We start from the raw sequence: 13,133 nt of genomic DNA, 5'->3' as shown, positions 1-13,133 counted from the left end.
CACAGCAGGGTTTCCACACATCAAATTCAAGGACCCATACTTTACAGAAGCTCACAGACAACAATTAAAAAGATAGAGACTTGAATGTGTGAACACACTTTTCAACCGGGCTGTATTTTATTTTATTTTATTCTATGTCTATTTCTATTCTTGCACAAAATATATAAATTCAAACACTTTCAATAACCCGTCTATTAAAAAAAAATCAATTGATTTTTCCTCAAACTTTCAAGGATTTCAAGGAGCCCTCTCACAGACTTTGTATTCGATTCACAGGAGAAGCTGGTGCAAACATCATTGAAGTTGCAAAAGAGGCAAGAAAGCGATTCCTCGGACCGATGCATCCTTCTTTCAACCTTGTCAAGATTATGCGCCTTCTGCTGCACCGCTTGCTGCCAGCTGAGGTCCACCACCGGGCCAACGGGCGACTGGGAATCTCCCTCACCCGTGTGACGGATGGAGAAAACGTCCTGGTTTTTCAATTCAACAGCAAGGAGGAGCTAGTGCAGGTGAGCTCAGGCCTCCTGTGGCTGTTTTGTCAAAAATGATGCTGAAAAGTGATGTGCGCACATTTGCCCAAGAACTGCATTTCTTATTAGCTTTTTTCTTTTCTTTTTTCTTTGTAGGCGTGTTTATGCAGTGCCTACATCCCAGTGTATTGTGGCCTTATTCCTCCCACACTGCAGGGAGTGGTGAGTAGATCACATTCAGCATGTGTGCACTTTCCTTCTGTAGACATAGATAATTTCTTATCTGCATCAAGATGGTTAATGAAAAGACATTGCCCCAATCCAAGTGTCCACCTTCCAGACTTACCTTACGTACATACCGTGACGTGTTCAATGTGATCACGTCAAGTCTGCAAGGGCGAGGGACTATAAGGCTATAAATAAACTGCTGATAGACAGGCCTAAAGACTACAATAATAAAATGCATTTTGCTTACCTCTGTGGCCTACTTCTACACATTTCTGTGTCATGATGTGGTTGAATATTATTTCCCTACATGATTCGAGTAACGTTTTATAAAGTCATTTACACATTACACATTCATAAGTTATTTATGGTTGGCAAGTGGAAAAACTACAACTTCACGTCCATATAATTATACTGGAAGTCTGCTTGAGGGGCCCCTTGTGGACTAACCTTGCGAGGCAATTGGATTTGCGTGATGATGCTTGCATGAGAATTCCATCTTGCCACGCTCCAAGCTATTGGTTTAACTCTGTACTGGCAGTGGCAGTGGGCCGGACCAATCTGCGCCCAGAGGCCGCTACAGGTGGGATTTAGGTGTGACGACAGCGAGAAGCAAGCCCATGATAGACAGGTGGTTCATCCAATCACCTGCCCGGTATTTTTGGAACACGCTTGCCCTTTTTGAAGCAGTTTCCAAAGACGAGGGTCCAGATGGTTCCGTGTAACAAACCATTTGGCAGCGTCAGGTTACTTGTGGGCTGGATGAATTGTGGATCTGGACAGCCCTCGGAACTCGCAGACTTCCCGGGAACACGCCTGCAAAGTCCACGAGTATGCAGGTGGAGTGAAGTCCGGACATTTGGATTGGGCCATTGCCTCCATGATATACGTACATATGCACAGTTTTAAACACACCTCTCATACACACACAGATACAGTATATTGCTGTTGGAGCTGTATAACATCCTACCCTGCTCCTTTTTATATTATCATCTTTGCTTGAATCTTGTGTTTCCTCTAATTGTGTTTTATTGTAGTCCCTTTTGGCTTTTGTTTTGTTTTTGTTTTTTACCAGCAGGCACCCCCCGTTAGTTAGAGCCCTCCCTCTCTCAAAAGTGTATTTGTTCTGAATGACCACTGTTTGGCAACACTGATTATAAATTCCTCACGAGTTAGTGTTTTGTTTGACATTTCGCAGTAGAAGGGAAAACTCAAACTCTTTTCGCCGGACTTGTCTCTGGCACAAAGGTTTTCTGAGAAGTATCATTGAGCAACACCAGCGCTCCCACACTGCGTCTGTGACCTTTGTGACGAGTTTCAGAGCGCACGTGTACACGTGTTTGTGTGCACCGAGGGCTTGTGACCAAACTTGAGAGTGGCAGAACCTATGTGTGACTGTGTTGGCAGGCTTCAAGGTTGTTCTGGCTGCCGCCTGTCCTATCCTCGATGGCACAAATGTAAGCCTTGATGTCGCTGCGATCTTATCGGTTGACACATCGCATGCCTTCCGGCCAATTTTAAAAATAAATCAGCTGACTTCAAAACAAAACAAAATGCTATGCTCTGTGACCTAAATACCATTCTGTAGTACCATGCTGCCATTCATTGTGAAGACATTGTGCTAGTACTGATTTGTTTCTATTTATCAATCAATCTTATTTATGTGTTATCCTTCAGCGATATGTCGACGGAGGAATCTCAGACAACCTGCCTCAACCTGAGCTGAAAAATACCATCACTGTGTCCCCGTTCTCTGGAGAGAGCGACATCTGTCCCCGAGACCAGTCGACCAACATGCACGAGCTGCGCTTCACCAACACGAGCATCAAGTTCACCCTCCCCAACCTCTACAGGGTCTCCAGGGCACTTTTCCCTCCAGACCCACTGGTAGGCCACTTGCTTACACCATCCCCCAATACACACACACACACACACACACACGCACGCACGCACGCACGCATGCACACACACACACACACACACACACACACACACACACACACACACGCACGCACGCACGCACACACACACACACACACATACACAAATTGATTGGTAACTGGCTCAGATGGACTTGAGTGAACTCAGACTTCTATGACTAATGAGAGATGAATGTGTGTGTTTGCTGTGTGTTTGTTGTGGCTGCAGGTAATGAAGGCTATGTGTAAAGAGGGATATAAAGACGCTCTTCACTTCTTAAAGAGGAACGGTAAGAAAGTTTTTAATTTTCTCCATGAAACCATGTTATGTTCTGCTTATAAATAATGAAATAACAAAACTAATTGATCTCGATGGCCTGGTTATCTGGTCAGAACATCTCTGAGTATGAATACAAAGTGTCTCATACTGATATGCAATTGGAATTTGTGCTTCCTGTTACAACATGACTACAGTTCATACACGTCCTGTTGCAGCATGTCATCATGTCATACACATCCTGTTACAACATGTCATGTGTCATACAAATCCATACATTGCATTAAATGTTGTGTTTGTGATCAGGCTTGTGTTACCCCCTGTGTGTGTGTGTGTGTGTGTGTGTGTGTGTGTGTGTGTGTGTGTGTGTGTGTGTGTGTGTGTGTGTGTGTGTGTGTGTGTGTGTGTGTGTGTGTGTGTGTGTGTGTGTGTGTGTGTGTGTGTGTGTGTGTGTGTGTGTGTGTGGGCGTGGGCGTGGGCGCATGCTGTACGTACATACTTATGTATGTATCTACAGTATGTACGCACGTATGTATGTATGGGTTGCATCTATTGCTTATTAGCCTATTTCACAGCCCACCAAAATCAGACATTTTGTGTCTAAAAACAGGAAGTAAAACAGGTGCAAGCAAGTCATTGTTTAGACACCTTTCATTTGGCTGCAATATCCAGTTGGCTGCTTGTTAGGTTGAAGCCTGAACAGCTAAATGGGTCCAGTCCGGGCACTCTAATCAGTGTCTTGCTTGCACCTGCTTTACTTCCTGCCTTTTAAACACAAAATGGCTGATTCGGGTGCGATGTGAAAATAGGCGTATTGAATCATTCTAAAAACATATGATCGTTTTTACAAATACAGTATATTGTTTATTAAAAACGATCCAGTTGAACGACTTCCCCATCGATCCAAGTCAGATAGATAAAAAAAAAAAAACTATAGTTGAACTACTGAAGAACTTCCTTCCCCATCGATCCAAGATAGATAAAAAAAACTATACGGTTGAACTACTTAATAACTTACTTCCTCATTGATCCAAGATAGATAAAATGCTCTCACATTTGCTTTTGTATTCAGGCTTGCTTAACTTCAACGGACCTCGCAGAGCCCTGCTGGCCAATGGGGAAGAAAATGAGGATTACGATGAGGATGATGATGATGTGAGTGACGAAGGGGAAAAGCCACATGGAGAAGATGGAGCAATGGTGGTTTATTTGGATGACTCGATAGAGCAGCGTATCTTTGAACAGCTTCCACTGAATGTGCACAAAGGTAACAGAACTTTTACAGGAGTTTTTCCACTTCAGTGTATTTGGAATGGATTTCATAAGACCAACTCTGCCTCCCTCTGCAGCTCTAGTGGAGGCTTGCAAGGAGAGGAGGAGCCTGGCACACTCGCTAAGCAACCTGCTCCCCGTCAGGATGGCTTCTGCTATGATGCTCCCCTACACGCTCCCCCTGGAGTCGGCCATGTCCATGACTGTCAGGTACGACTTTGTTCCTCTACACCACCTGTGCTCATTGCTTTCTACACTGGATAAGTCAAAGCAGCACATTGATTCAAGATTCCCGTTGATCCAAGATTCTTGATTCTTGAATCCTGAAACTTGGATAAGTCAAAGCAGCACATTGTAATGTCGACTTGAGCTTTATATCGAGAAGTAGTAGAAGCAAGTGCCATTGTCCTAATTTAAGTTGATTTTATATTTTTTACTCTATATCCTATAACAGCTATTGCATTGTGGCTGTGGCTCAGGAGGTAGAATGGGTAATCCACTAATCAGTTTCGATCAAAGCGGTCGGTGGTTCAATTCCCGGCTCCTCCAGTCCACATATGTATGAGAATGGGTGAATGTAGGCATATTGTAACGCAATTTGGATAAAGGTGCTATACAGTATAAGTGCAGTCCATCCATTTAGCTATTATCTTGTTTGTGAATATATTCCAGTGGCAGAAACTATGGGAATAGCATCCTATAATTATAAAAAGATAGACCCACCATTGAGGTCCAGGTATTTTACAGTGTGGCCATACCCTAATAATAGTGTGTCCCATCTGTAGACTTCTGGAATGGCTGCCGGATGTGAAGGAAGATATGGTTTGGATTCGAGAGCAGATGGGCAAAGTGCTACAGAGCGTTCTACGTCAGGCCTCCAAAAGCATTTCTCAGCATGTATCTGCTCGGTGAGTGGCTATGCAGTTACACACACACATACACACACACACACACACACACACACACACACACACACACACACACACACACACACACCCACACACACACACACACACACACACACACACACACACACACACACACCTTCCTACATGTTCAACGACCCACTTCCTTCTCCTTCTCTCTTCCTGTATTTATGAACATACAGTACCAGCTCTTCCTTAACGCCGGTGGAGATTGAGGTGGTGACAGAATATAAATATCTTGGTCTTATCATAGATCACAAATTATCTTTGGATCAATGGATGCTATTTTTAAGAAGGACCAACAATATGTGTATTTCCTTAGGAAATTAAACTTTTTTAACGTTGATAACAAAAAAAAACTTTTTTTATGAGTCTTTTATTGAGAGTATCCTTTGTTATTGTATTGTATGTTGGTATGGACATTCCAAAGTCACTCACAAGAACAAATTGGGAAAAATGGTTAAGATCTGTGGGAAAATGATGGGGGAGCAGCAGGCTGATCTGTATCACCTGTACCTGACTAGGCTGACTGTGAAGGCAGACACGATCTGCTCAGATGCATTCCATCCACATTCAGCGGAGTTCCAGTCTGGTCGGAGGTATGGATATGCTAAGATCCGAATCGCGCACCTCTATAATGTCTTATTACAAAATATCGTGGGCACAGTATTACAGGGAAAGTTTACCCATAACCTTGGTTGCTTGATATCGCGGTATCACGGTAATCGTCACATCCCTAGAACTAACAGAGCAAAACACTAATTTTTATTCCCATTTCAATAACTCAATTAAACGAGATGTGAGATGATTATTGGTGTACACTTATGATGGCTGCTGCTGCGGTCGATGATGTTGGATTACTGTGGTTTCCGTTTCCGGGTGTGTTTTTTAATGGCCTTTATGTTCAGGCATCCTACTAATGATATGCACTTTAAATATGCCTGGCTACTATAGATGATTTGTAGTATTGCCGTTTGACTGCTACAACAGATGATTTGTCTGTTTATGTCATGTGATTTTATTGGGTCTGTGTGTCTACATGTACTGTGTTGTACTACAAATTGCGTCCTTGGTGGACATTAAGGTTAAAGTTTTCTACTACTAATGTTTGCTGTAGGTTTTCCTGTCAACTGGAGCTGCACCACTACCAGTCGCTCCCGTCTCAGCTCAGCTCCACCGGCCGTTTTCCCACCTGGGTGAATGAAAGCAGCTCCTCCGTCCTGGACATCATCATGCGTCTGGACCAGTACCAGAGGCAGCTGCTGCCCGGAGTCTTGTGCATCAACATGGACGTGCAAGGCTCCTTCGAAACTGGCCGTCTGACCCCAGACAAGAGTCCTCCTCCCATGCTCTTGCCTTAACACTCCACCTGCTGCCTCTTTAGGAGCCGATGACAGTTTTCTGTTGCAGATACTACAGCACTGAGGATCAGAGGTCCTGATTCTAGACTTGGGTACATTTTAAAAGGACTTCATTCAATTTGTAATGTGTCTTTAGACTGTTACATTTCTATATTTTTAAGCTGCCTGGAAGATGTTTGTATTCTAATCAACCCATCCGAACTAGAGTGGATAGAAATGGTAGTCATTTACCATTTTACAATTCCTGTTATAAATATTTTTATTGACTAATTCATAATGAAAATAAGTGTTGAACTACAGTCAGGCTGTGTAGCAAGCCCCAGGTCACAACATACATGTGTTGTGTTCATCACTGCGGTAGATAGCTGCAGACTTGTCACTCAAATTTGGCACATGCACACAAACAGGCATGTACAGACTTGAAATACGAGACATTACAAAGAAAAATGCGCACTTGGCATGTTTTAAAAAAGCAAGCGTTTATGTTTTTGTGGAATGCTGTCAGACCAGCAGTTAGCGGAATGTCTCTGCTGCATCCAGTGAGAAGCTCCAAGTCGCCAGCCTCCACTAAACCGGAAGTGAAGGACCGGAGGAGAGGAGAGAGACGAGTGGAACTGCTGGATGGATTCCGACTGAGTGGTTCCAGGTCAAGTACTTCAGTCTACTCCATTTATTTTATGCAATTGTCAATGCAGTATTATAAAAAAAATACACTGTCTTTATATTCTGTGTCTATGTCAGTTTATCTAAGAATTTTACGGTTATTTATATGAACATTACAAAACTGCTTTACTCTATTTTTTGTCCTGTCATCTTTGTTTGATTTAGGTTATGACTAGCTACATTAGTCTCGCTTACCAGACTCTCCAGCCTTCTTGTATTAACCACAGTGGAATTTTATAATTTATTTAATTTACAGGATGTAAATTAGTACTAGCAGAGCTAATAAGCACAAATACATTGAACATTTTCAAAACGGCCAAAGTGTGAGGCCACAGCACAGGTTTTTGACAAATGAGTGGAAGTCAAATAGTTTTTTTGTGTGATTTTTGTGCGTGAGTTTTAGAAGAAAATCTAATTTGTCTACCAATGATAAATATGTGAAATCAAGTTTTTTTTATTTTTGTCATGTACCTGTTGTTTCCTTAATGATATACTAAATCTTTAGTCATAAATGAGATATGAAAACTACAATATAATGTATTTTGGCATTCTGCTTGCCTTGAAATTCTGTTGACCATTGCTTTTCTTGTTATATTAAAGCTTACACTTAAATGAACCATAAATCACAAAGTAAATTTGATTTTGATTAATCAAAAACACAAATTTGATTAATGAAATGTGCAATATTTCTTCCTACTGTATTTGTTGTTGCGTGTCCTCATTTGATCTGCCACAACATGACATATCTCCCAGTTCACAACCTGATTTTATTTTCTATTGCAGTATGTACTTTAATGTGGCTTGCTGAGAATAATGTTTTGCATGATCACTAAATAAACAATGTTATTGTTTAACATTAACAACTCTGTCTTTAAAATGTCTGTTTTTCTTTTACCTTTATTTAACCAGATAAAAACAATCTTTTATAATTGTGACCTGGCCAAGAAGGCAGCAAAGTTGCATGTGGAGTGATACGTGTTGGTAACATCTAAAAAACAAAACAACAATACAAATAGAGCAAAGACATCAACACTGTGACATCAGAAGTGCTACTGGTTTGTAACATACTAAAGAGTAAAATCTCAAACATAGCCTCCTGCAAATTTAAGGTTGCAGATGGCATGACACTCAAGGGGAAAATGAGCACCATAAACATAATTCAAAAATTTACATACCGCAACAATCACAATTACAAGCTGAAGATTGTCATGTCTCAGACAACACAAAGAGAGCAAAGCAAAAATAACTTGACAGTAATGTTATAGATTGTGGCATGAGCTGAGCTTGTGGTAAGGACCTCTGACAAATTTGGTTTAAAGCTGGACAACGAAATGAGGCAGACCAATTTGAGACGAGTCTGCAGGTCATTCCAAAACCAAGGGCCGAAATACATTTTTTAGAGCAATGAGAAAAATTGTGGTACTCAACCTTGCCCTACTCAGGAGCCACATTGACAAAAAAATATTTTTGCAAGAGCCACAATCCAAGAACCTCCCTTTCCTCCCTGAAACCAATTCAGTCCTGCTTGAGTCTCGCTCAAACAGCTCTCCACCTTTCAGAAAGGCCATATTGAACCTTGGGTGCTTTGTTTCATGATGCCGCTGTAAATTGGACCTTTTGAATTGTGAAATGACATCATCACAAAGCAGACAGATGCATTTTCCCAAATCCACGGAGACAAAGAAAACCTTGAGTTCCCAATCCTCTTTAAATGTTCAATATTCCTCTTCATATTTGCGTTTCTTACGTTCTCTAGCCATTTTATGTTCATGCTGAGCTAGTTTTCCCAGTGTGATGGAGTTTGCACTTGGGGCATAATAGATTGATGCGACTTGAGAATGAGAATGAACTTGATGAATTCTGCTGACAATGTTTTTCTTTTTCTTTTTTTCTTTTTTAAGTAGGCTAGTACTTAAAAGAGCCACAACTACCCATAAAGGAGCCGCATGTGGCTCTAGAGCCTCGGGTTGAGTATCACTGCGTCTAAACACTCATCGATCAGTTAAACAACAATGTTCCCCTCACTACCTAGAAAAGCTGTTACTTACAGTGGAAAGTACACAGGATGGGGAACAGAGAATACTGTACACACCGTAGCTTAGAGCAGTGGTTCTCAAATCTTTTCACATGAAGGACCCCTAAACTCACAAAAATTAGACCACAGACCCCCATTTGATAGGATTTTGTCCCACGGACCCCCATATGATAATAAGATTGATGCTTTTAGATGTTTTATTACAGAAAGTGTATCAAACCCATGACCAAAATCGCCATTGTGTTACTTATGAATTATAGCAAAAATAAATTACCCCCCTTTTGGCTGGGGATCCCCTGGAACCCCTGGGGCCCGGACCCCCATTTGAGAACCACTATGGGGCTCTATCGTTGCATCAGCCTATAAACTGCGCCCATCACCCAGCGCAGCGCAGATTAATGGGCGTGAACCAGCCCACTCCATATTTTGGTATTGGCGCTACACGCAGCCTTAAAGGGATACACCACTTTTTGGGAAGTTTAGCTCATTTGCCACATCCCCCCAACATAACCAAGATACACCATGCCTTACCGGCACTGTCCGCTCAGTTCACAGTGAGCTACAGTCGTGAAGTTAGTAATTATCGGCATAGAATGGAGGCTAATGGTACAGCTGTTAAAAATCTGCCAAAACACACCAATCACTGTGCCAAAATACATGGTGTGCCTCGGGTACTCACCACACGATGAAATGTTAATCCAAAATGCACATAATCTGTCTTTTTGGAAGGAAAAGATGTTGGCGGCCAAGCTTGGAAAGTAGTGCCGGCTACCTCTTTTCCTTCCAAAAAGACAGACAAAGTGTTGTCAGCTTTGTAGAGAATTTCTTAAAGAATTCAAGGAAAGCCATCAGGCCCTGGTGATTTACTGCTTTTCATTTTTTTAATTGCCTGTTCTATCTCAGCTATTGATATAGTCTTATCAAATTTGTCTTTATCTTCCACACTAAGAGTGGGTGTTTCAATTTTCTCCAGAAATTGGTCTTTTTCAATGTTATGTCCCGAGTCAGATGAATAAAGAGTTGAGGGTGCTCTTGCAAGTTTTTTTATCAAGCTCACTTATCAAAGCAATTAACTTGTCGGTACGCTTTGTCCTCCTTTTGTTCATGCCTGCACTGTATGATATCACCTGCCCCCTCAGATAAGCCTTCATAGCTTCCCATAAATTAGCCTTGGTTGTACTAGATGTCTGATTTGTTTCCAAAAAGAAGTCTATTTGGTTAGATATGAAAGAGACAAAGTCTTCATTATTTAGTAGCCGTGGGATAAGTCTCCAAGAGCGATAGGCAGGTTCATTTTCTGGGAATTGTAATGACATTAACACTGGACTATGGTCTGATATGATGATATTCCCACACCCACTAGATGACAACAGAGGAAGCAGTTTTTTATCCAAAAGAAAAAAATCTATCCTTGAGTAGGATTTATGAGGTGAAAAAAAACATATATTGTCTATTTGTGGGGTTTTTAAACCTCCAAGGATCTATTATTCCATACAACTCCAGGAATGAATTAATACACTATGATGATTTACTTAAAGTTCCCTTGTACCTCTGGAGCGATCAAGAGTAGGATTTAATACACAGTTAAAAAAGTCCCCTCCAAGTATCAAGGGGTGAGTATTTAAATCCGGTAATAGAGAAAAAAAATCTTAAACAAATTAAGCATTGTCCCAGTTATGAGCATACAGGTTCGCCAACACAACCAGTAAATTAAATAATGTTCCTTGTACCATAATGTATCTACCATTATTATCTGAAATAACTTTTGTGACAGAAAACTGAACCTCCTTGTGGATAAGTATTGAGGACGAGGGATATATATAGGCCCAGGATGACATATGTGTTTCATATAGGGTTGTGTTTTCATTTCGCGATTTGATTTTGTCCAATATTGAAATGTTCTACAATTGCATGTTGTGGTAACATTACACATTATTTCTATCTATTTCTATCTACCTTTCTATCTATTTAGGCTAATTTGGATGCTATTTATTATCGAAATGTATTAGCCCAATGCATGCTGGGAGATTTCACATGTGTGGCTGTGGCAGGGAAGCCAGGCAGTGAACATTTGTTTGGCCAGAATGATCTTGTTTTCTCTCGCCTTCACTGCACAGGTAGGATGATGCAACAGCCTGTCTGAGCAAGGGAGTGAGAGAGAGAGAGAGGGGGACAAACTGAGATCAGCAGAGCAGAAGCTGTTCCTGGAATATCCGCGGCGCACTGAATAAGCCTGGTTTTCAAAAGCGCAAAGCGCTAAATTAACGCCAGGAGGGAAGATATCATTAGGCCGGTATTTAAGGCCGAAACGCCCATTCTGGCCTATTCTGCCACTGTGCCACGCCTATTTCGCGTAAAGCGCATTTCGGGGCGTAAAGCCATGTTGCTATCTTACCGAGGCAGGCGCAAGGCACGTTTTTTTGCATTTAAGGCCAGTTTTTGCGCCGAAGGCCTGTGGGAGAACAGGGCCCCACTGGCTTAGAGCAGTGGTTCCCAACTAGGGGTCTGGGGGCCTCCAGGGGTCCTTGAGAGGCTTCCACAGGGTCCTCAGCAAAATGAGGAATACTCACTGTTACTTCACTTATTAGAGGATAGTACGGTGAAGTAATGTTTTGGAATGAATTGTCATGTAGTTTTACTCTGTCTACCTGTAATGACTATAGAGGGTCTGTCCTCATTGACAGAGGCACAGACACTAAGCTCTTTCATGGAGGTTACAATTGTATTGATAGTCACTAATGGAGTTACAAACAATGTGGAGCAAGAGTGTAATTTGGTCAGGGTTACAAAAAGATGCTAATTATTTCTGTGTACATTGTATCTATTGTTACTTATTGGAGCAATAAAAACAGTGAGACTATGCATGTGTACAGCACTTTGCACACAGTACAAAGCAGTCACGAGAGCACAACGAAAATCAATATGACGTCAATGGGACCAGGGAGTTTACTTGGGGTTTTATACCCTCTATTTAACTCTTAACTTTAACCTATTATATAGCCTATATTTTACTTTATTGTTTTACTTTTGCTTTTTTGTTGATCGTTTATTTATTTTTGACTTTTTATTCACCCATGGAAGCAATATGTTCTATTTGTTCTTTATTTTCTCCAGCTTGTAAACTTTTATCAGACTTCATGTAAAGTTCTCTTATGAATAGGGCAGGCTATAATCTTGCATGAATATAAATCACATGCAGTTATAAAAGGTCAGCTGTAACCCATACATAGAAACATCACATCACCATGACACATACCCACATAAACTATCATTAGTTCCCACAGGAGGGAAGTGTTGTCTCTCAAGCAAAACTGGGTTCTTCATACTAAAACACAGTCAGAGTGAAACGGACAATCATACATTTCAGTCTCAAAAATAAATGGGCTTTTTTTTAAACAAGACAAGACAATTGCTCCAGTAGCCCTTTATTTTCATTTTTATTTATGGGGGGATGATTACTTCTTTTTTTTTGGGGGGGGGGGGGTAATTTTAATTTTCAAAGAGTTATACACACACAATTGACAACAATGACAACAACCGAAAAACAAACAAACAAGACAATCACAAAGACAACAGAGGTGTTACAGAGGTATGCATGGGATAATGAGGTCATGAGTCAGGTTACAATTAGTTGGGGGTCCAGTCTTGGAAAGAACGGAATTTTCGTAATCAGTTCGCTCACCTTTGCCCACTTAGAATGTTCCTCATTGTACAGTATAGCTCCATGAGGTTAGTGGCATGCAGCCTTCTCCATCACTAACATGTCTAGGAAAGACCTCAACCATGCTCTGATCACTGTCCAATCCATCTGCACGTTCCCAGTACACTGCAATGAGACTTCTGGCTGTCATACAACCAATGGTCAAGAGGCATTTATGATGTTTGGGCCAGGCACCTTGAGGTGAGTAATTGAAAAGGCACAGTAAGGGGTCCATGGTGAGTGTGCTGTTCAGAAAGACCCCGAGAGAACGGATCACTTTATCCC

At 41.4% G+C, this 13,133-nt stretch overlaps 1 protein-coding gene across 2 annotated transcripts in view; it reads left to right on the top strand.

Annotated features, from left to right (window-relative positions):
- pnpla2 (patatin-like phospholipase domain containing 2) overlaps positions 1-7,924 on the top strand; it is an 8,293-nt gene extending 369 nt beyond the window's left edge. Inside the window, exons 2-10 of one of the 2 annotated variants that reach the window (XM_083654520.1) lie at positions 277-509; positions 627-692; positions 2,373-2,582; positions 2,844-2,904; positions 3,964-4,158; positions 4,241-4,373; positions 4,949-5,071; positions 5,614-5,688; positions 6,207-7,924. In XM_083654520.1, the coding sequence (XP_083510646.1) occupies positions 277-509; positions 627-692; positions 2,373-2,582; positions 2,844-2,904; positions 3,964-4,158; positions 4,241-4,373; positions 4,949-5,071; positions 5,614-5,688; positions 6,207-6,450 (1,340 nt within the window). In that variant the 3' untranslated portion in view covers positions 6,451-7,924. The remainder of the gene's footprint in view (positions 1-276; positions 510-626; positions 693-2,372; positions 2,583-2,843; positions 2,905-3,963; positions 4,159-4,240; positions 4,374-4,948; positions 5,072-5,613; positions 5,689-6,206) is intronic. The other variant, XM_083654521.1, reaches the window with a different exon arrangement.
- The last annotated feature ends 5,209 nt before the right edge of the window (positions 7,925-13,133 follow it).

Source organism: Poromitra crassiceps (assembly GCF_964638095.1).
Source record: "Poromitra crassiceps genome assembly, chromosome: 18".
Classification (NCBI taxonomy): domain Eukaryota; kingdom Metazoa; phylum Chordata; class Actinopteri; order Beryciformes; family Melamphaidae; genus Poromitra; species Poromitra crassiceps.
This window is presented reverse-complemented; position numbering and strand designations above follow the sequence as displayed.